The following is a 23,834-nucleotide window of genomic DNA, read 5'->3' on the forward strand; positions in this document are numbered from 1 at the left end:
AAATGGTCTAAAAACGCAATTGTAAGCTAAAACGCTTATATTCTAGTAATATTCAAGCACTTAACTTCCTTTTGTAACAAATTTGAAGTCTCTAGCACAATATTTTGATTTATGGTGAATTTATGAAAAAAATAACATTTTCTTTACGTCCGCGCGGTAACTCTTCCGAAAAAATCATACGTGCAATTGTGGTAATGTTTGCACCATTTTAAATTAGCCGTTACATAAAGTTCTATATATGAAAATGTGTGCAATTTCATGTAGAATACAACAAAAAATAATTGAAGGTTGTAGCTTTTCTCATTTTTGAAATATTTGCATATAAATCACGATAAATAGAAAAAAAACAACGTTCGGTCAACTTTGACTCTACCCAAATGGTCGAAAAACGCAATTGTAAGCCAAAACTCTTACAGTCTAGTAATATTCAGTCATTTATCTTCATCTTGAAACAAATTTGAAGTCTCTAGCAAAATATTCAGATTTATGGTGAATTTAAACAAAAATCTTTCCTTCCCTCCGCGCGCGGATTCTCCGCCACAAATCTCCGAAATGCGTACGTCCCATTCTCGGAATATTTGCTCCGTTTCATATTAGGCATTTCATAGAGATTTATATATGAAAATGTGTGCAATTTCACGTAGAATAAAACGAAAAATATTTGAAGGTTGTAACTTTTCTTATTTCCGAAATAATTGCATATAAAAAATATATATATAAAATATTCGACATTCTGTCAACTTTAACTCGTCAGATATGGTCGAAAACTGCAATTGTAAGCTAATACTCTTACAGTATAGTAATATTCAATCATTTGTCTTCATTTTCAAAGAAATTGGAAGTCTTTAGGACAATATTTAGATTTATGGTGAATTTTTGAAAAAAATATTTGTTTACGTTCACGCGTTATGAATTCATGCATTATTTTGTGATAATATTTTCTCTGTGTTGCTTTTATTGTTTTACAATGTGTTATATACCAAAATGATTGCAATTTAGTGTACATTACAACGAAAAAAAGCAACTTGTTACCTTTAACCGTTTTGCGCACAGTGCGATTTGAATACAATTATATATGAAATTTCGTTTTTGCGCTATCATATATCGCATTATTTATATATGATAATTATAATTTTTTTCATTTCTGATGGTTGCATACTAAACTTCAGGCAATGAAAAAAAAGGAGCCAAAAATGAACTCTTAATCTTGAAAACTAAGTGCGCTGTGATTTTTTGAAAAAAATATTTTTTCCGCTTCCTCGCTCACTCAAAAAAACCCTCCGGCATACGGGAGACAATTTTTTATTCACCGCTCCGGCGTAAGAGGGTTAAAAGAGGGCATAATCTTCATATTTGCATATTGAATTCTAAATAACGAGCAGTCATTCATAACTTTCAACTGATTACTTACAATTGAAATAGTCTGTGACAATGCAAAGAATATACTGCAAAGGTGCAAAGACTTTAACTTCTGTAATTTCTAGTACCTGGAAGAGAAACACTATCCAAAATCCAAAAACAATGATAAGTACCTGACTGAACAAACTTAAAAGTAGTAATACACTGAAAAATTGGAGGTTTAAATGTCTGTATCCGTACCACCACAATAAATAACCCTTGATGGACTGGGTAGAAAATCAATATGCTGCAACCCCTGGCCGGGGGAAACTTAAGAGGTTGGCCAATATAAGAAAAAACACACCAAATTGTAAGAGGAAGAAATGCAAATGCACAGGGTGAAAGGAAAAAAATTTCGAGAATTTTCCCTACCTTCCACAAGAAGTTAAAAATTACTATTTACAACCCCTCGTTGGGCCTCATTTACAAGACAATAGTAATATCTTTTACCAAATTATACATGTTTTTTCTACTAAATAATTTTATTAAATTTTGTAAAATTATAACTACGTACAGCTCACACAATATCAAAACAGATAACAAGTAATATCACTAACAAATTCTGAGCATATTTGATGTAAAAAATTTAGTAAATTCACCAAGAACACAGATGCAGTAACTTTTTGGGATTTATATGTCTTTTATAATATTTCTTTGCAAAATTACACTTATAACTGACATACTATCATAAAAGATAAGAACTAAAACCAACAGCAACCCCTTGGTATAGTTTACGAGCAAACTTATAAAAAAGGACAAATTTTCTAAGACAATTTGTATTTTTCATAGCTACAAACATGAGGTCTTAACAATAAGATAATTTCTGGCACCTAGCTGGATCTGGTTAAATTAACGGAAGAACCAGTAGCCAAACAGCCCAAAACACCAACTAACCTGTCTGGGCTGGATCCAAGCGCCAACTCCCGCGACGAACCATCCACAACACTGGGACATCACTATGCACTCTCCCAACAGATGACACTACCATGGCCGTGAACGAGCACGGGCGTGGTGATATGAACGTGTGCAGGTGAGGAATCCAAAACACACGAGATAGAATGAGAATCCCTCAGAGTCGAACTCCTGGAAGTACCAGGGAGAGGGGCAGGCAAACACTCCTGCTGCACCAACTCTGTGCTCACAACCTTCAACCTCTTGACAGGCGCTTTGAGATCCTTATGGCGACGAATAGGCCCTGGAGAAGGAGAAGTGGGAGCACCTGCAACATGTGCACTAACGAAGGAGGTTGCAACACGCTCGCGACTCTATGCAGAGGACGAAGCAGCCACTGCAGATCGCACAGGGGAAGATACACTAAAAGTCTCCGCAACACTAACACTCTCTGGAACACGGGCGTGTTGCTCCTCACTCGCAGACGAAGAAAGAGCAAAGTCCTAAGTCTTCCAACGGTTGATATGCCGATGCAGCGGAGATGGAGGGGAAGAAGAGGAAGACAGCACTGGCTCCTTACACAATCTCTTTGCAGGAGGTGAGAGAGATGCAACACGTTTGCTTCCATTCCTCCCAGTCGACATGGCAGCCAACTTATCTTCTAAAACAGAGTCCAATCTCTTAAGAACCACCTGACATAAAGTTTCAGACGGATCAGCAAGAGAAGGGTTCAACGACATGGAAGGGAGATGCAGCGAACTGGATGGCAGATGCAGCGAACTGGATGGCAGAGATGACATCATGGCAGCAAACTATGACGACACAGACGAGCGAGGCAGCGCAGTGGAGACGACTGTGAGTGACATCGATGGAAGTGACGTCATAAGCGGTGATGATGTCACGGTTTCCCCTCGATCCCAACGGGAAGCAGACGCCACTGGCGGAGGGATACAAAATGACTGACCCCATGACGTCACTAGCGGAGCTGACGCCACGGCTTCCCTCTGACTCGAAGAAGCTGCAACTGTCACTGGCAGAGCAATACAAAATGGCTGACCTCGGCTACCCATGAAGACAAGGCTAGGAGGGGGGAAGGCCTGTACAGCATGAGGAGGGGATAGCGAGCATCCATGAAGTGCGTCAGTAAACCCTCCAAAGACGGTGAACCCTGTAGGCCAAGCATCCCCCAAAGCTCCACCATTTTGGACGCCTCTGATTCTGTAATAAAAGACAGTGATGAAAAAGCCTCCTCCCTCTCGGGAATCACATTAACTCCCGATGAAGAAGGAGCAACATTACATAAATCAGCCTGAGGGCCTCCCGATACTTCCAACAACAAATCAGTGGAAGAAAAGGAAGGGGACAAAGGCACAACACTACTATGGGGTGGGATAGCAGCAGGGGACAAAGCATCAGTTAGAAGAGAAGAAAAACCCTCCCACAATGGGAGAGTAGAAACCCTACGATGCTCCTTCTTACTATAAAATAACTTCCACTGCTCTCTAGGCCACGCACGGCATTCCGTGCAGGGATTTGTAATTGTACAAACGTTAGAGTGACACCTACTACAAGTGATGTGGGGATTGGTTGCAGCCGAAGCCAAAAAATGTGAACACGGAAAACCTGGAGTTCCAGGCACACACATTGACAAGGCCGAGATGGAGCAGAAGCAGCCATAATAACAGCACACACACACACACACACACTGAAACACAAGTGAAACGGGCAATGAACCGGGTAAAGGCCGAGAGAGGTCAACCACAACTCTCGCCCAGGCGGTTAAGAAAAGACTGACGCGGTGGCGTAGTTGCGTGGTCCTTGACCACTCTTCGCCCGATATACGGATGCATTGCCAGATCTCACAAGATTCCTTGCTTTCATCTGCGATTTAACCGGATCCAGGTAGGCGCTAGAAATTATCCTATTGTTAAGACCAAAGGTTTGTTCAAGTATGAACAACATGTCATGTGAGAGATGTAGTACATCCTCCCTTGAAGTTAAGATCGCTACTAATTCTGTCGTGAACAGCCCACTTGATTTTAGCTGGTCTAAAGTCACCATTAGTGAATTTATGAGCTACAGAAGTAATGGGACCTCTTTCCCGCCCAATTCCCCCAAAATAGATGGCACGTAATATTGTTACTCGCCTTGAGTGACTCCATTGTCCACCCTAAACCTATTATTATTACTCATGTAAGCATGTCCATCCATTGAGGGTTAAAAAAGGAAAATTTTAAATATCCCATCCCCGAAACTTACAGATACACCTTTCAACAGAAACAATCACTCACCTTTAGATCTGAAAAAAAGGAACTCCTTTAAAGACACTTCACAATGTCAGAAACAAAAATCCACGTACCTCATTCTGATCTCTTCCATCTCCTTGACAAGAGCTGTGTTTTTCAGTTCAAGGGCAGTACTAGTCTCTGTTGATTTCTTGAGCTTCTGCACCTCTTCCTCCAACTTCAACTTGTCAGCTTCCATGGTATTTTTTTCTTCTTGTAGAGAAGACATTTCCTTTTTTATCTCGTTGTACTGACCTTCAAGTATTTTACATTTTTCTGCTGCTTCAGTTTCAAGCCTTTTTACTTCACTAGCAAGTTTCTGCTTTTCTTCTTCAGATGCTACCAAGACTGCTTTCAATTTACCACTCTCCTCTTCAACCTGCTTTTTATTTTCAAGTACTTTATCTAGACCTGCCTTATCTGAAGAGAGTACAGTTAATTCTTCATTTAACTTTTTAAGATCCTGAGTTAATTTACTGTTCAACTCCTGAAGCTCGTTCATCTTGGAGAGTTCTGCACTTAACCTTTTAGTATCCTCCTCCATTTTCAATCTTTCTTTATCAGAGTCCTGAAGTTTAGAATTTAAACTGGCAATCTCTTCTTCAAGTTTGCTTTTGACTTTTAATTCCTCTTCTAAATTTGACACACTTGTTGAAAGTAAAGTTTTTTCTTCATTGAACTTTTTCAAATCATCAGTTAGATTTGCATTAACCTGCTGTAATTCATTCATCCTTACTAGCTCAGTCTCAAGCTTTGTCAAACTTTCCTGCAATTTTCTTTTCTCTTCCTCTTCATGTTGGAAGTTTGATTCTAATTTACATTTTTCTTCCTCTAGCTGAGTCTTGAGTTTCCCTTCTGCCTCAACATTCAACAAAAGCTGAGCTTTTGCCTGACAAGCATTTTCTAATTCAGAGGTCAATCTCACAACATCCTCCTGCAACTGCTTCATCTTTGACATTTCACCACTTAACTTCTTCACTTCTTCATTCAGTTTCAATTTTTCTTCTTCTGAAGCCTTTACTGTTGATGTCAATTTTTTATTTTCCTCTTCAACCTGACCTTTAGCTTTTAATTCTTTCTCTAAGGTTTCCAGCTTTGAGGAAAGTGAGGTCTTATCACCTTCCAGTTTATCTATGTCATTCATAAGCCTTGTATTTGTTTCCTGTAACTGAGTCATCTTTGTCAACTCTAACTCCAGCTTTTGGATGTCGCCACCCAATCTAGCCTTCTCTTCCTCAGATTTTTTCAAACCTTGCACTTCTCCTTCTAAAATAGATTTTTCTTTTAATAACTTGCTGTTCTCAGCTTCTAAGCTTTCTGTCTTGTTCTTTAATTCTTCTTCTAATTTCAACTTTTCTTCAGATACCTTTGTACGTTCATCTTCTAATTCTTTAATCTTTTTCCCTTTCTCCTCTAAAAGTTTGTCTTTCTCTTTGACTAGATTAGATTTCTCATCTTCCACAGACTGAAAGAATGAAAAAAATCCACATTTTAAAAGTTCTATTTGAAACTGTCCAACAGTAAATCCAGAGAATTACGATATAATCAAAGTAATCATATCAGTCAGAATATGGCTTGGAATAAAATAATAAAAATACTCTTATAAGAAACTATCTAACAAAATACTGAACATGGAAATATGTTAACACTATAAGAATTTCATATTCAAAACCCCAATAACAGGAGACTCCACTAAAGGTGAATGATTCATTCACCTTTAAATTCCTGTTTTCCTCATCAAAATCGACAATTTCATATTTAAAGCTTATGAAGGTGTAATGGCATCCATAAAAATAATAGGTTCTCACTTTAACTAAACTATACATTTGCCTTGATGATCAGCAAACAAAAATTGCCTCAAAATTCCTGTACTTATCAAACTGGTTAGCTTCCTTCTAGGCAATCAAACTATTTCCTCAGTACAATAAATATAAAATAAATCCTTTCTGGTACAACTAAAGGTTATATGACTGGCAAGCTACTTTCAATACTGCACTCTTCGGCAGAGAATCAAAAGTACCTCCTTTGCTTAAACCTTAAACCGGGTGACTATACAAGTCACAGTTCAAATGATAAGGCAACTCTTTTGGAAAATGTGTTAAGACTTCAAGCAGGGCAAGTTGACTTTTAAAATTTATTCCTATTTTCCTTTATCTAAATTAGAAATCTACTTAGTCTTACTGTTTATGATGTAACTAAATTTTTGTTTTGCACTTACTTAGCACCTAATATAACCATTACTATTTTTCTTAAGTTAGCTAAAGTTTACTTTTTGCACAGGCTGAAGAAATAGTAATGTTACTACAATAATTAATGTAGAAATGGTAACTCAAGCCAGGCTGATCTACAAGTGTCAGTAAAATGTATGAATGCACATGCTGAAATTAATCATCTGCTCCCTGGTTTGCAGTTTTGCTTTTGCAAAGTTCATGGTGCTTGTGATATACTACTTCTCTCCAATGTGGCCCTGAAAATCCTAAATTGTGGTCATGAAGTCTGTATGACTGCTTTGAACTTTTGTTTTTAACAATGCTAAGAATGAGACCCTTCCCTTCAAATGTACAATTGGAGTTACAGAAGATTTTATTAGCATTATGATAGAATATTTAATTAATATATTACAAAACAAAGTTGTTAATAAACACTGTGGCATCTCTATGAATGTAGTACAGTGCTACCCCACTTTTATGTGGTAATAGGTTCCAGAACCTGTTGTGGAAATGCAAAATTCCCCTCTAAAAATGCTTATAACTGCCAAATACCCAGTACCCCATAAACTAAAATACTTTTAACTGTCTATTTTAACATTTCACTACTTAATTTGATAGTTCAAACTAAAATAAAGCTTAAATTATTATACTAAAACAATTTAATATTTCAAACAAAAATATTCCCAAACCATCATAAAACATCCTAAGACAGATTAGTACCCTTTTACAACTGTTACTCATAAGTATATATGACCCCTAAAATGCTTATAACAATGATTTAGTAATCATTTTGAAATAATATTAATGTAAACCGCACAATAGCTATAAAATGTTCAATACAAATTAAATAAATCTTTAATACAAATTAAAATATAAATCTGTCTTACAGATTTATAGTAATTTGTTACCCCTTCGCTGTATACATAAGCCATTTTCTCTCATTCCAATTTAGCCCCAAACTCTCTCTCTCTCTTATTAGTGTAAAATGTTTTGGATTATAGAGCATATTGTACTTATAAAGTAGTCATGTATCTATTAAGCTCATTCTAGAGAAAGAATCATAGTAGTATGTACACCTACGTATTAGGCTCAGTATGGGGCCCAACCTGGAATGTGCTTATCAGATGCATAACTACATTACTATAGGTATGCTGTAAATAATTTTTGTTATAAAAATCAGTATTCAGTCACAAACAATATGAAAAATATAGTAATTAGTGAATAAATAGTTGCTCTACAAAAAAAAGCAAATTAGTAATAATTTTGGAGATATGGTCCATAGAAAATATCTGCAAAGTAGTGAAAGGAACATATCTGGTGTATCCATTCTTCAGCTGTCAAAAAAATTAGTATATTGAGCACCTTCCATGATTTTTGGAGGTCTCTATCTTGATTATATAAATTTTCATAAAATGTTATTATTTGGATACTTACCTACTGTTAAAGTTACCTATATCTCCCCGCCATTAGGAGAGTTGACATTCAAACAAAAAATCGAATGGCTGCACAAATGACTGTCTAGTTTACCTGTTCTCCACCAGGTTTGTTTTGACTATTTTAGCTCTTGTCAGAAATCTCCTTGACAGCCCACTAAGTTGTTGGAAGGCTGGGCTGGATCTACTTTAACAGTAGGTAAGTATCCAAATAATAAATTTTTTTATGAAAATTTATATTATTTCAGATGAATCATACCTACTGTTAAAGTTAGCCAATTCCAACATTAAGAAGAGGATGGTGGGTAGTGCAGCTAGACAAAAATCCGCTAAGTCATTTGAGCTAAAGGTTTCTTGCATGAAACCCAAAACATTCTTACCTGATCCAGAATCCTGTCTGAATTTTACTACCACCAGAGTTGGATTCCATTTAGGGAGCAAGGCTCTCATACATTTGCAGCAAAGAGCAGACTTGCGAAGAAAAGCACTTAGATTCAGCCAGAATGAAACATTATGATTATTATATTATTATTATTAATAGGGTTTAGTTTTTCCAAACCTCTGAGTCTTAAGTAGACTCTTCTCGGGCTGGTTCTCAGGCATTAATCCTGAGAAAAATAAAATAGACTTTATTTAAGAAATCTGTCTTATTTAAAAAATGTATGATGTTGTTAACTGAAAAATCTTTGTTTTCAGCAAGAAAAATGTTCATTTCTGAATTCCGTAGATAAATTGATCTTTGTTGGGTCCAATTTGGGCATTCAACAAGTAAATGTTGTACTGTCATGGGTACTTGACATCTATTACACTTCATTGGGTCAGCATGTGGTGTCGTCATCAAGTGACCATGCGAGAATCTTGTGCGTCCTATACGGAGCCTTGTTAGGATTACTTCTTTTGATCTTTCTTTTTGTGAAGATGTCCTCCATGCATACACTTCAGTTTTTATACTTTTTGTGGTTGGCACCAAGGACCATTCTCTGTTCCAATCTTGATATATTAATGGTTTGACAGATGTTATTTAGTCTGACACTGGGGCATGTGTAACTGTTGGAGGGATAGTGCAGGCTAATTTAGCAGCAGAGTCTGCATTTTCATTTCCTTTAATTCCCACGTGTGCTGGAATCCAACATACTTCTGTTGATAATCCTGACTGGAGTTGATGAATTTTTATATGTATTTCTTGTACTATTTGGTTTACTGGTTTATACTGACTTATAGCATCTATAGCACTACGTGAGTCACTGAAAATAATAGAGGCACTTGCTTTTTTCTCAGATATAATATCAAGAGTAATTTGTATGGCCGTGAGTTCGGCAGTAAATATTGATGATATTAAAGGTAGGCTTCTTTTGATTAATATATTTTTTGAATATGCAGATGCTCCTACTCCAATATTATTTTTGGAGCCGTCTGTATATACCATGAATTTGTCTCTTCTTCTAAAATCATGTTGGCGGTACATTTCTGTGCTAGTCATTAGTTTTTTCAAGTAGGTATGATAGTGATGTATATGTTTTTATTCGTTTTAACATCCATGGTGGTGCAATTCTATTGGTGGGTGAAAAATTGGATTTATGTTATGTAAGTTCATTAGGTATTTAGCTCTTTGGGAGAGCTAGTACTGTGAACTTCTGATACTAGATTATAATTTTGAAAGCAATCAGCTGCAAGAGATGATCCTGCTTGTAGTAAAAGACCTCTTTGTATTATTAAATTACGGTGATGTTTCAAGGGCAACACACCTGCCTCTACCAGAAGCGAGCTTGTTGGGGACGATCAGAATGCTTCTGTGCACAATCGCAATGCCTTCATGGTGCAATGCATCGAGAGGTTTTAATGTAGATTCTGAGGCAGATGAATATATTGGACAGCAGTACTCTATTATGGATAAGATTGTTGCCTTATATATTGTTAATAAAATGTCTCGCTTTGCTCCCCAATTAGTGTGTGATAACTTTTTCAATATGGCAAGGGCTTTGATGCCCTTGGCTTTAATGTATTTGATGTACTCCTTCCAATTTAAATGTTGATCAAATATCACTCCTAGATATTTGATTTTTGTACAAAATTGTATTTCAGTGCTGTAAAGGTGAAGTTTGATTGTAGGTTCTTCAGCCATCTTTTGTCTTTGTAGAAGATGATTGCTTTTGTTTTATCAGTTGAAAATTTAAATCCAACTGAATTTGTCCGACAACATATATTTGAAATGGCAGTATTGAGAACTCTCTGAGCATGTCTCAAATTGCTACTTGTAAAGTAAATAGCAAAGTCATCAACATATAAACTGTTTTTTACACCACTTGGTAAATTTATAGTGATGTAATTACAGGCAGTCCCCGGGTTACGACGGGTTTGGCTTACGACGTTCCGGGGTTAAGGCGCTTGTCAATTATATTCATCAGAAATTATTTCCGGGGTTACGACGCATGTTACAGGGCTACAGCGCCTACAACGCTGATCTGGCAGAAGAAATATGACACCAAAAATGCAAAATAATCACTATTTGAAGGCTTTTTTTGATGAAAAATGCAATAAGAATACATTTACATAGTTTTGAATGCACTCAAAGCATTAAAAGTAAGGTTTTCTTAGGATTTTTTACGATGTTCCAGCTTACGACGATTTTCGGTTTACAACGTGTCACAAAAACGGAACCCCCGTCGTAACCCGTGGACTGCCTTAATTGCTAAAGCAAACAATGTAGTACAGTTCACTGTAAAATGTAGCCTTTCCATCACCCTCAGCTCTAAGGCATTAGATAAAATTGCATTCCGTTTACAACAGCTTAAAGAAGGGTGCTAGCAACAAATTTACTGATTAACTGCCGATAGTGCTAAATACAGGCAGTCCCCAGTTATCAGCAGGGTTCCGTTCCCAGTAGTGTGCCGATAAGCGAAAACTGCCATTAACTGAAAATCAGTGATTTATGGCGCCATAATGGCGCCAATAACCAGTTATTGGAACCACCATAAGCACACTTATGGCATACCATAAGCATCCTTATGGCGCGCATAAGAACCCTTGCAGCATAAGGTGCCTTACGGTGCCGATAACCGGAACTCATCCTGTTATGGCACCATAAATTGCTGATTTTATGGCTTTAGACAAGCGCCATAAAACCGGATCACCAATAACTGGGAACTGCCTGTAAAAGGTTTCATAGTAAATAATTCAGATAATATTTAGATCAGCATCGAAATGCATCTAAATTCCAAAGAAAGACTGATTTAGAGATGAAGGGGTTTCAATCTCAACACCTTACGGTGCTGATCCTCAGCGAGATCTAAAAGCACATCATGAAATACAGGGGAAAGTAGAGAACGAAAAATCTTACTATCTCTAAGAGAGCAGAAAAACATTTATGTCTTCTGACCCAAGGCCATAGCTGTATTCTACTTAAAAATAGATCCTTACCGGGAGGGAACATTCTAACATCTCCAAGAAGTTACGATGCACAAGTTAGTAGAAGTGCATGGAATTGTGTAGCCGAGTTGATTTCCTCTTAGTGGAAGAATAAGAGACATCTAACGAGCACGCTAGAAATTCCGAAATCATTTGCTCTGAGGCTACAAAGGCTCTACAGGAGACACTAAGCAATTCTTGAACTCGAAATCGCTCAATAGTATTCAGAGTAGATACAAAGGGCAGGCCTTTCGAGTCTGAATCCGGCCAAATTTTAGAACACATCCACTGCTCAAGCCTGAGGGCCATTAAGGGAGTAGTAATCAACCAGGTATTCCTGTTCATCTACATGAAAGTAAGTCTAAGTGAGTGTTCCTCAAATCCCACAGCAACTGCCAAATTTACATTAGTTAAGGCCATCTGTATGTAGTTTGTTCTTTCTGAATCCCCAATCACCAAAACACTGTCCTTCAATAGAATGAATGATCAAACTAATATTATGTTGTTCATTTCGCTCAAAGCAACAAGCTTCCCACAAATGCTGTTTTTGAGCAGGAATAAACCTGCTAGGCATCTTTGATGGTCTTTCCACTGCCCTGACATCTAGAAAGATTTACCAGGTGTAGTGTTGACCATTGTATGCTGTACGAAAGTGTAATGACACTAGTTAGAACTCTTTGTTTTGTGTTGCACGACAAAGGGAAAAACCAAAACCTAGACTTTGGCTTAAGAACAAACTGGACAACTCTTGATTACAGAGTCCCTCTTACAGAACCTGAAGACAGATGGTTCTGGATTACTTACATATTTAATGAATGTTAGTTGTAAGTCATAACTTCTTATACCGAGACTGTACATTAATTGAACCTGATTAGCTGATAAAATCCCCAGTGAGGCCGTTTCCTAATAAGGAAAGCCCTTACCATAAAGGAAGCTTCCTTCAGGCCTAAAATTCTTCAAGAAGCAAGAGCCTATTTATCTTTGACAGACAAGCCTGCGCAATTAAGTATCATCCCCTCATCACTAGATAAGAATTGAGGATTTGAAGAATTAAAAATCATAATGCATAGAAACTGGGCCAGGTGAAGCAACAGGTCCTTGGCCTTTACAATATTGTTGACAGAGTAAGCCATCTTGAATCAGTGATTCAGTAGAAAAGAATACTGCTCCTAAAGTCAACAACAACCACCAACGGGCAACAAAATCCCTGACAATACTGATAAAGGTGCTATACACTAACCCAAACATGGTGCACAGAACAGCAGTACCTTGTAAATACATCTTGAAGGAATTTCCATGACTGTGAGGATGTACTGGTAAGAGGAATACATTTCTGCATGTCTACCACAAGTCTGACCATTCTTTGGAAAGGTGCTAAAACCATGCTAGAAAACCAAGAAGTATGTAGACAGACACTTCCTGTTATTCAGTCTCAAAATGTCTAAGAATGACCACCTATCTCCAATTGCTTAGTTACCGCCTGGCCCATTGATTATCTCTATATACAACCTCCTGATAAAAAGAGAGAGATTTCTGCTGAAGAAGACAAAGGAACAGCTATATGTAGATTAAACCAGTGGAGGACAACCAAAAAACAATCACAACTCCTGTTCACCATCTCCACCATGTAAGCTACTGGTCCCAAGTCTCCAAAAATTGCCAAGAGGTTGCAACTGTCCATCTACCAGAACCTGAGGTCTGCACTTATCCCTGAAAGGTATAAAACAAGACTGTACCAACAGGTACTCCCCTATCACCTTAACCTGTACTGCATAAGCAGACAGGAAGCAAAAGTGTCCTCACCTCTTCTAAACAGAGTTAGTATAAGCATGAAGACATTACCCTGTAGCATCATAAAAAAAAAAAAAAAAAAAAAAAAAAAAAAAGGAGTTAACTCTCTTCCTCACTAAACTCCCACTGGTACCAAAACCTAAAAACTGGATTCACTTCTCTAAACTGAAGCAGAGATGAGACAGCGTACTGAGTAAAACGTAACAACTCAACAAGCTAGACTGAGACTCCATCAGCATGCCTAAAGCATCTGTTAGTCTTGAGTTCGTCTCCCCACAGGGAAGAGAAAGAAACCGAATCTCCTACTAAAGAGAGTTAAAGTGCCAATAAGTGCTTGTATCGCAAGAGGCGGTCTTTGGCTCTCTGCAACTTCATAAGAAACAAGAAGACAAGCTACAGCAGACCTAATGGAACCTCTGTGCATCCAAGTACGAGAAAAGTTATGAAATGCACCCTCATAGAAGGAGAAAGTTTAGGTTCTCTTCTCAAAATACTTAAAGGGCGCCGAAATATGCTAACACAAGCGAGACATTTTCTCTTTGTGGCCTCTTTCCTCAACTACATGAGGATGCAGCAAAATATAACATTGCAATAAACGCTGACCAGACCAAAGGAGTTTCTCCAATTCATACTCTTCTTCTGCCAGAGGGCGACAGGAGGAGATAGCTGCCAACAGAGAGGTAAACAAAAGAGCATAAAGGATGGCTCTTTCTTTGCAACACCTGGTGACAGGAAGCGACACTTGTCGATAGAAGGCAACAGCAGCCAAGTACTGTATCGCATCCACAACTCAATGAAAGCGAGACAGGCTTAAGCAGCCATTAAATTTTTTGTTAGAATGCTGACTTGCCTAATCATAGCGGAGATATAATTAACTTTTAACAGTAAGTAAGATTCATCTCAAATAGAAAGTTTTTATTCAATTATTGTTCCAAGTTTTGAGTAGTATTTATTTTCCCTAGATTGGTCTTAACAGCAGCTGACTTGCTTCTTGAATTGTTGGATGCAAACTTAAAAGTGTTACTGAATCTCTTATTTATGATCTTAGAATTCATCTTTAGCAAAGTAATTATATTAGCTCTCTGAAAAGGCTTTATCAAATTTTTCAGTCCTTTCATGCCTATAATATCCCCATATGATATTAATATTAAGATAGAATTAATTTAAGCATCCCCTTATCCATCCCTTAAACTCTGACCAAACCATAAGCACTATATAGTAGTACTGGTCTTCCACAAGAAATGTAGATTCAAAATTATATCTAAATCTTACCTTACAACTTTCTTTCATCTTGGCCAGTTCTTCTTCTAATCTTTGTTTCTCTTCCTTCATGCTACTTTTCTCTTCTTCTGAGGCAGCTAAACTTCCCTGGAGTGTATCTAACCGTGCTCTTTCTCCTTCACTGTTTGGTGAAAAATATGATTGCATTTTTTACAAAGAGGTTACAGACAACCCTCATATAAGAACAACATAGAGTAAGAAAATGTTTACCATATGACCTGCCTTATCAAACAAAATTAATACCCTTAATATGTACTATCATGCACAAAAGTCTGTTCCCTTAGCCATCCAGAGTTTGAACATGTATCAGGTGACTATGAAACACCAAAGCAGTTGAACAAATAACTAATGGAAGACCCAACAGATGTCACACTAAGGGCATATGGGAACAATATGGCAGAGTGGGAAGCAGGTAATTTTATTGAGCACAGAGTAAAGTCTCCATATTCTAATACTGTTGAAAAAGTGATCTTAAACTTTTTGTTGATGAAAATACTGGGTTTGAGTGTAAAATGTGCAGTTAAGGATATATGCAAAATAAATGAGAATAAAAGTGCTTAGGAAGTCAATATTCATGAATTACCCCATTTTTCATGTAAAATTGAAGGTTTAAAGGTATGTTCGCCATGTAAGACGACCCCAATTTATTAAAGTACATGACTAAATAAGCTGATTTAAGTTAGTTGGTGCATAAATAAAAACAATAATTAATGGAATTATTATCATATCAAAAATGTGTAAAATCGGTATCTTCACAATTTTATAATGTTAGGCAGCGCTAACCAATACAAAAACTTTTGTATTCCCTTAGAAAAAATATATGGTAACAACACAACAAATACTCAACACCTGGGACGTCACTATCGGCAGAGTAATACCCATTGGAAGTATATCCCCAAGAATGTATTCCTTTAAAACTGCAACAAATCCCAATATTAAGGATACCTGGGGAACTATCGATATTACAAAACACTTGAGTTTGATTATGACTTACAGTGTCTTCTGAATTTCAGCCATTGCTGCTTGGTCAACTTGTACTTGTGCCAGCTGCTTTTGGAGATCATCCCGATGATGGTGTGATGCACTTATTAGGTGTTCCACTTCCTTCTTCATGTCAGCAACCTTTCATGAAAATATATGAAGTTAATAAAATATCCAATCCTTAGTAGTAACTGAAATAAATACAAACAGTTAATAATAATACAGCATAATGTACAAGAATTCATATCATAAGCAAGCCTCAATATAAGACGGCACTATATCCAAGTCTGACTTTGATAGGGAGTTGAAGCATTTGATTGATATTGTTTGTTTGTGTGGTGTTTTTACGTAACATGGAACCGGGGTTATTCAGCAACGGGACCAACGGCTTTATGTGACTTCCGAACCAAGCTGAGAGTGAACTTTTATCACCAGAAACACACATCTCTCACACCTCAATGGAATGCCCGAGAATCGAACTCACGGCCACCGAGGTGATACGCCAACACCATACCGACCATGCCACTGAGGCGCTCTTGATTGATATTGATTCTCCTGTTTAAAATAATAATTTTACATATTGGCACTTCCAGTCGTACAAAGTATGTATGAAAAGTCACTGCTATACTATAGCATGGCTCTATTAGGTCACCAAGATGTTGGAATACAGTGGATTGTTCGAGCCTGTGTAAGTTTCCTATTATGGGAATAGTTTAACACATACACACCAGATAGTTAAACACACACACCAGATATATGTATTAATTATTATCACTTACCTATTTTAATTCTATATCCGTATGGTCAAAGCAAAGCATATGTTGGAAAAGGTTGAGGTTTCAGGTACTTGTTCTAAGTCCAGGTCTGCATGCATTCAGCATTTCCTTGACCTATTTCATGCATAAGTGATGATCCTATACTGTTATTTGGAAAATGTCTGAAAAGTTCTCACTTCTTTCTCTCATGCATTTATTCTTCTGTAAACTGTTTTCATGTTGTGACTGAAAAAATATCTTTTGAAAAATTTTCTCATTTTCTTCTATTCCTATTAAAACAACAATTTGCTTTATGTACTGTATTTACTGTAAAGATACTCGTCACAGCTTAGTTTATGATCTTTAATTTCAACATTACTGGATTTACATAAATCAGTAATAACAAAGAAATTAAAATAAATCTGTTTTTCTTGTTTTTCAGACAAAAGTTTAATGGAATGAGCATATCACAGAACGAGATGAAGTTAGATGCAACACAATTTGCTACCAATCTTTATTTGTAGTGTACACAGTACCATGGCAACTTGAACAGGTGCAACTAATCATACATAATGTATATAGCCATGTAATATGTGATCTCTTGTATCATGTGACCCCAAAACTTTCATTCATATATAATTATATTTCATCATGTATCTCGTGTATCATGTGAGTTCTTATTTTGAAAGTGTCAAATCATTAGTCTCTCTCTCTCTCTCTCTCTCTCTCTCTCTCTCTCTCTCTCTCTCTCTCTCTCTCCATTGTGTGTGTTCATAATGTTTTCAAAAATGTGTAATACAGATAATACATGTTTTCAAAAATATGTAATACAGGTAATACATGTTTTCAAAAATGTGTAATACAGGTAATACATGTTTAGAAGAAAAAAAAAATTGTTAATTGTGTGGAGTATAAAGGGTATGACCAGCAGGTACAGAGAAATGGACTAACTTTCCTCCCACGAGAGATTTAGCTCAATTTTGTTTTGGAGGTTGTCAACGCAACCGTTTTACCTTCTGAAGAAAAAAATTTTTGTTGTTGCTGAAGAATCTCTGAACCAGGAATTTTACACTCAAAGTAATGAGAAGGAATTCATTCTGTTTTTCATGTAATAAAAAATATATACACAATTAAAAGCTATGTATTGTACTCAAAACAAAGGCACTAAAAATATGTACAGGCAATCCCTGGTTATTGGCAGCCTTGGTTATCAGCGATCCAGTTTTATGGTGCTCGTCTAGTGCTGAAAACTCATGATTTCGGCGCCAATTTCCACTTATCAGAGCCGATAATAAGAGTACTATTGGTACAGTTACATACCTAACACAGGCACCATTAACTGGTTATTGGTGTCAAAATCTGGTTATTGGCGCCGATAAGCACCAAAAATTGCTGATTTTCAGTTATCGGTGATTTTTTCTTATCATCAAGCCGCCGGAACAGAACCACAACTGATAACCAGGGACTACCTGTACTGTATCCAAAACACACACACATATCATCGTCAGCTTCATGTGCAAAATGTTCTACTCAGACAGGATACAGCTAAAATCTGATTGGCTGGCTGGTTGCCATGGAGACTGTTAGCCACTGACAGCCCCCTACTTCTGTTCTGTTTATAGACATCATGGATGGCACTAAGTTTGAACATTGCCATGATTGTGACTATTTGACTGCTGATGGCACTATTAATCAATAATTTGCTTTATGTAACCATTTCTTCAAGAAAACAAGAATTTAACAATAATTTTAACTTTTAATATAGTGGTATAAAAAATCCCACACTGTGTCGTAGTGATGCGTCATCACTTGCAAATCCTGTTCCTGGATCGTCCTCAAACGCATGACTACAAACTAATGACAACATTAGTATCAATAAAGAACAACCCTCTCCAAGATTGATATGATGAAATGTACTTTATAGCTTTACATATTGTTAAGCTGAATTACCATTATTTTGATTATGTATAATTTTTCATTTTACAGAATGTTTTTGTTGAAAATAGAATGTGTTAGTGAACATATGGTCTTAATTGTCCCACTATATTCTATTATTGATGATCTTACTTATCTCTCATTCATTTAATATTAATAGTATATAATATTAAACTATAATGAATAAATAGCTAAGGATAAACATGAAGGAAAAAAATATTTTTGCTGCAGTTCAGTTGTGATGGTTGATTTTAACTTTAATACATCCTGACCCCACAGTTCCAAAATGTGAAAAATTCCAATCTCCAGAATACATCTGGCCCTAAGGATTTTGGATAAAGGATTTTGTACCTGTAGTACTACACATGAGAATACACATATTATTATTGGATACAGTGAAGTAAAGCATAACTTTTCAAAGATCCATGGAAAACATGCATATAGGTTATGTCTGCAGTATTTTATTATACGAACTAATATTTATTTGTTTGTATGGTGTTTTTACGTTGCATGGAACCAATGGTTATTCAGCAACAGGGATACTAATATTTGAATATATATGTATTACATACGCTAACTTTCACATCTCGTGTATGATGCAACCCCCTTAAAATTGGCTTCAAAATTATTTCTTCAAAAGCCCCATGATACGCAAGTATATACAGTACATACTGAGGCACGAGACTACAGTTTTTAACATACCTTCTTATTAGCTTCTTCCAGCTGACTAGATTTCACTTTATTTTCTTCATGTGCCTTTGTGAGTTCTGCCTGTACAGTAGCCATTTCAGCACATTTCGAGGTGATTTCTTGTTTTACCCCTGAAAAAAATTTGACTTCTTGAAAAAGTTTGTTCATACAAAATCATTAAAAAAAGATTCACCTAGTTTCATAAAAACCTATTCCTTATACACTAGCTCCTCAACTTAATGGATAGTTCAGGGGTCTGGCCTCCCAATATGTATAACAAAATCTGTTACATAACAAAGACCAGGTATATGGCCTGCACAATACCCCAAGAACCAGTGTAGCAGCCATGTAAAAATTTATTTTTTTCTTCCTTCCCTTACTATAAATCATTATTTTATTGTAATTTTCAGTAATGGTAGCACTTTAATATACCATTAATACTAGTCTAATAACTTGTAAATGTTATCAGCTCACTGGTCAATTACATGTAAATTGTAGCTTCTGTAAGCAATATTATGTCTGTCAGTCAGAAATCATCAATCCATTTTACATTGTCACTTATGCATTTTTCTTGTAGATGAATTCTTATTACGTACTTATGAATAAATTCCTCAAGTTTACAATTCATTCCAAAAGAAAAGCAAAAAATTTTAGCATTAACTAACAGTAAACAAATTTACCCTGACATTTTTTAAAATTAACTTAGATTTACAACAGTGCACCCACAAATAAAATATGTATTCTTCTTATGAGAGAACATCAAATTCATTACTATATCAAAACTTGACAAGACAGTGGTACCCCACTTTTTCACAGGGATAGGAAATCCATTAAGCTGAGGTGATACTGTACCATCTATAACACTACACATGGCAAACTGTATAAGACAGTTCTTTACAGGGGTGACATCTTATCCTGACAACCATCCCGAACGTCTTAGCACAAACTATATTCAGCAGAGCCAACTCCTTTAAAAAAAAAAAAAAAAAAAAAAATGATATTGTTAGAATACAATAAAGTTTTGTACATACTTACCCGGCAGATATATACTTAGCTTATGTCTCTGACGTCCGACAGAAATTCGAATTTCGCGGCACACGCTGCAGGTAGGTCAGGTGATCTACCCCCCTGCCGCTGGGTGGCAGGAATAGGAACCGTTCCCGTTCTAGAACCAGATTTTCTCTTCCACCTGTCTCCTGAGGGGAGGCTGGGTGGGCCATTCATCGTATATATCTGCCGGGTAAGTATGTACAAAACTTTATTGTATTCTAACAATATCATTTTTGTACATGCAACTTCCCCGGCAGATATATACTTAGCTGATTGACACCCTTGGTGGTGGGTAAGAGACAACTATTTACTGAATAGACAGGTAAACAACATACGTTGTAGGTAATAAATAAATAAAACCTTGGTTCCTACTTGTTCAGGCGGAAGATTCCATGGCTAATGCCTAGGAATCTGCTTCGCCTCAAGAGCCTCAGCGAGGATGTGACCTATGGCTAAGAGTTCTTGTGGGTCTGTCGATGGGGTCTTATCCATTTACTCGACAGAGCCTCTTACATGACAATATCCCTATGCCTAGTGGCATAATTAAGGAGCACAACACCGATCCCGATCACCTGATCCTAACACGAGGGTTAGTGCTTAAGTTGAAAAGAGTTATCCCCAAACTCCTTTCAAACAACCCAAAGAAAAAACACGACGTTAACTAAAATTTAACTCACTAGTTAAGGATCAGTATCGGCTCCCTATCCCAGCAATGTATCCGCAGACACGTATCAACCAAGAGAGAAGGATCTCTCGTAGGTTATCTTGACATCCTTCGGATATGGGAAGTCAACACAGAGTTGCATCTCCCGTATGTGACAGCTAATATGTCCTTATGACATATTGTTAAGGAAAGAACAAGAATACAGAAAAGCTCGCACTTCATGCGCTTTTAATTCTCAGCTGTTTGAAGGAATCATCAATGCACTTGTCAAGTGCTTAGGAGATCACATTGTCTCAAAGAAGGCCAGGGCATTCTTTGATATAGATCTCTTCTGGGTGAAGCCTGGAGCCTGGCTAGCGCCTCGCGCCTGGCTGGAGCCTTGCGCCTGAATGGCGCCTAGAGCCTGGCTGGAGCCTTGCGCCTGCGGTCGCTGCGCCTCGCGCCGCGTGGCTGGCGCCTGATTGGCTCTCCCTCCTGGCTAGCGCCTCGCGCCTGGCTGGAGCCTTGCGTCTGGCTGGCGCCTTGCGTCTGGCTGGCGCCTTGCGCCTGGAGCTTGGCAGAAGACTTCATGATTACTGTCTATGAGTCTGCATGCCTCAAGAGTTTCAGCGAGGTAGGGACCTATGACTGACAAACCCTTCTGGATCATGTCAATGGGGGCTAGCCCGCTTACACGACAGAGCCTTCTCGGATCGTGCCAATGGGGGCTGACCCACTTACATGGCAGAGCCTTACCTGTATCATATCAATGGGGACTAGCCCTCTTACATGACAGAGCTTTAGGTTTCTCTTTACTGGAAGGAGCCTTGCGCCTGGATGGATCCTCAATCCTGACTGGAGCCTAGCCTTGAAGGTGAGCCTGGCACCTGGATGGCGCCTGGCTGGCTTTCTAGAGCCTGGCTGGCTTCCTAGAGCCATGCTGGCTCCATAGAGCCTCGGCTGGCTTCCCTTAGAGGCCTTGGCCTAGGCTCCTAGAGCCTGGCTGGCTTCCTAGAGCCTGGCTGGCGCCTCGCGCCTGGCTTGGCTCCTCCACACTTGCTGGAGCTTCGAGCTTGGAAGAGTCTCTAGGCTGTCTGGCGATGTCCACATCGGACACTCTTATATCTGTCCGATTTGTTCGCCTCTGGCGCATTGCGCCAGGTTTGAGGCCCGCTCCTTCTCAGTATCCGGCCATGACAGAGTTCCTTGGAACTGTCCGCCTCTGGCGTTTTTCGCCTGTATTGGCATTTGGCGCTTGGCTGGCGCTACATTGTCCGAGAGTCCTGAACAACCACATAGTTTATCAGGAGACTGGAGAAGGGTGGAAGAAATTCTTCCCCTTTGAGCTTTTGGCCCCTGGCAAGGGGAGGTGATTTTAGTCAGCTACACCCAGTAGACGACAGGATATCTAACAATACGAGAGAGAAGAGTCTTCCTCCGAGGAGGATCCTTCGTGAACACTTCTTTTGCTAACGAGATCTCTTCTTACATGTTGATGAGGTTCCTCGTTGCAGAATCTTCCCTATCCTTGCCCGAAGGAAGGAAGGGAAGGAGTCTGGAAGTCGAAAGGCAGAGACTGAGCTGAAATTGGGCGGAACCCTGATTTCTAGCTCTTATTGTATTCTTCTGAATACCTTCTGGGAAGCATTTTGAGCCCTCATCGCACCCCGAAGACTCTGTAGGCAAACGTTTTAAACCATCTCTTCTTCTGTAGATGAAAATGTAAGTACCCTGCCTGGGCAACTAAACTTCTATCTGAAAGCGTTGCGTCAGGAATAGAGGGATTTAGTTCTTTTGCCAGACATACTATGCTGGCAAGAACCCATTGCCGAGTCTCCATTGAATCTGATGCGAGATTCCAATGCACAAAAAATTCACTTGTCTTCTTGGTCGTTTAGGGCTAAGAGAAACAAAGAATTCCTTCATAAACTTCCTCAAAGAAGTTTGATGAGGAGCAGTTCCATTTTGTCGGAACACGGATCTGTGGCCACAAAAAAAAATTCCATTCGAAGTACATGATATCCTACTCTTGTCGTATTGCGGTATCGCATAGATCCCGAAGATCTTAATCCTCTGTTATCTCTAATTCCCCTTGTAGAGACAGAGTATAGCCTTTTACTGCGTTCTTTGATAGCAGATATATACATAGGTGATTCTTCCCTCTGAAAGTGAAGAAAAAACCTCGCTATGTGGTTCACAGAGGTATCGGAAGAGGACAGTTTCCTCATTCCATCTAGCACGATCTGCAGCAATTCTATGTCTTAGCCATGACTATTGTCATTTACCTTGAAAAATCATCTCATTCATGTCCACTTCTGGTCAGTCTGCACGTGGAAAGACTCAGAGTGGAGAGGTTTTTTCAGGTCTATTTATAATAGATTCTGATAGAATATCCAGATACTCTTGGAAAAGCCTTACGAAACATGCTGTGAGAAGAACGTGACTTCTGTGAATCCAACCTCTCTAAGGCCAAAATGAGGCATTCATCCTCTCTTCCTTTGACGCCCATTTATCTTAATATCTGTTAAGAATTTATAACTAGGGGAAAAAAGACTAAAGTTTATTCCCCTTCTTTAAATTAAAGATGTCTGTATATTGCTACCTCTCTTGGTTCGAGGAAAGGAAGCAGTCTATAGGAAGCCTGTTCGTCTTCTACCTTGCGAAGAGATCTATGAAGACTTTCCGCAGGTTCTCAAAACTCTTTTCAATAAATGTTAGACATACGTTAACAGTTATTATCTTCGATCGAGAAGGTTCTCACGGACATGCAAATGCTTGCATAGAACCTTTAAGGATCGGTACGTTCCGTGTCTGTTCCCAAATAGGTTCTCTTTTGTTAACGCGAACAGGGGCGAAAAAAGAGATTCTCGATGCTCTTTGCGATATGAGAGAGTCGTGGAATTGGCCTAAGTGATTAAAAAAAAAAAAATCATTTCATCATTCCTTGTAAGCGACCCCTTTCCGATTAAATGGGTAACGAAATCAGGAACGAATCTTGCCGTTACCGAGCCTCCGAGAGGCTACTGGTTTGTTTGTATGGTGTTTTTACGTGACTTCCGAACCACGTCGAGAGTGAACTTCTATCA

At 38.1% G+C, this 23,834-nt stretch overlaps 1 protein-coding gene across 9 annotated transcripts in view; it reads right to left on the bottom strand.

The window, feature by feature from the left end:
• LOC135204045 (CAP-Gly domain-containing linker protein 1-like) overlaps positions 1-23,834 on the bottom strand; it is a 273,397-nt gene that overhangs the window by 48,518 nt on the left and 201,045 nt on the right. For all 9 annotated transcript variants that reach the window (XM_064234002.1, XM_064234000.1, XM_064234001.1 and 6 more), the window contains 4 exons: positions 19,068-19,186; positions 15,689-15,816; positions 14,686-14,815; positions 4,649-6,039 (listed from right to left, as the gene is read on the bottom strand). In XM_064234002.1, the coding sequence (XP_064090072.1) occupies positions 4,649-6,039; positions 14,686-14,815; positions 15,689-15,816; positions 19,068-19,186 (1,768 nt within the window). The remainder of the gene's footprint in view (positions 1-4,648; positions 6,040-14,685; positions 14,816-15,688; positions 15,817-19,067; positions 19,187-23,834) is intronic.

Source organism: Macrobrachium nipponense, chromosome 44 (genome assembly GCF_015104395.2).
Source record: "Macrobrachium nipponense isolate FS-2020 chromosome 44, ASM1510439v2, whole genome shotgun sequence".
Lineage (NCBI taxonomy): Eukaryota > Metazoa > Arthropoda > Malacostraca > Decapoda > Palaemonidae > Macrobrachium > Macrobrachium nipponense.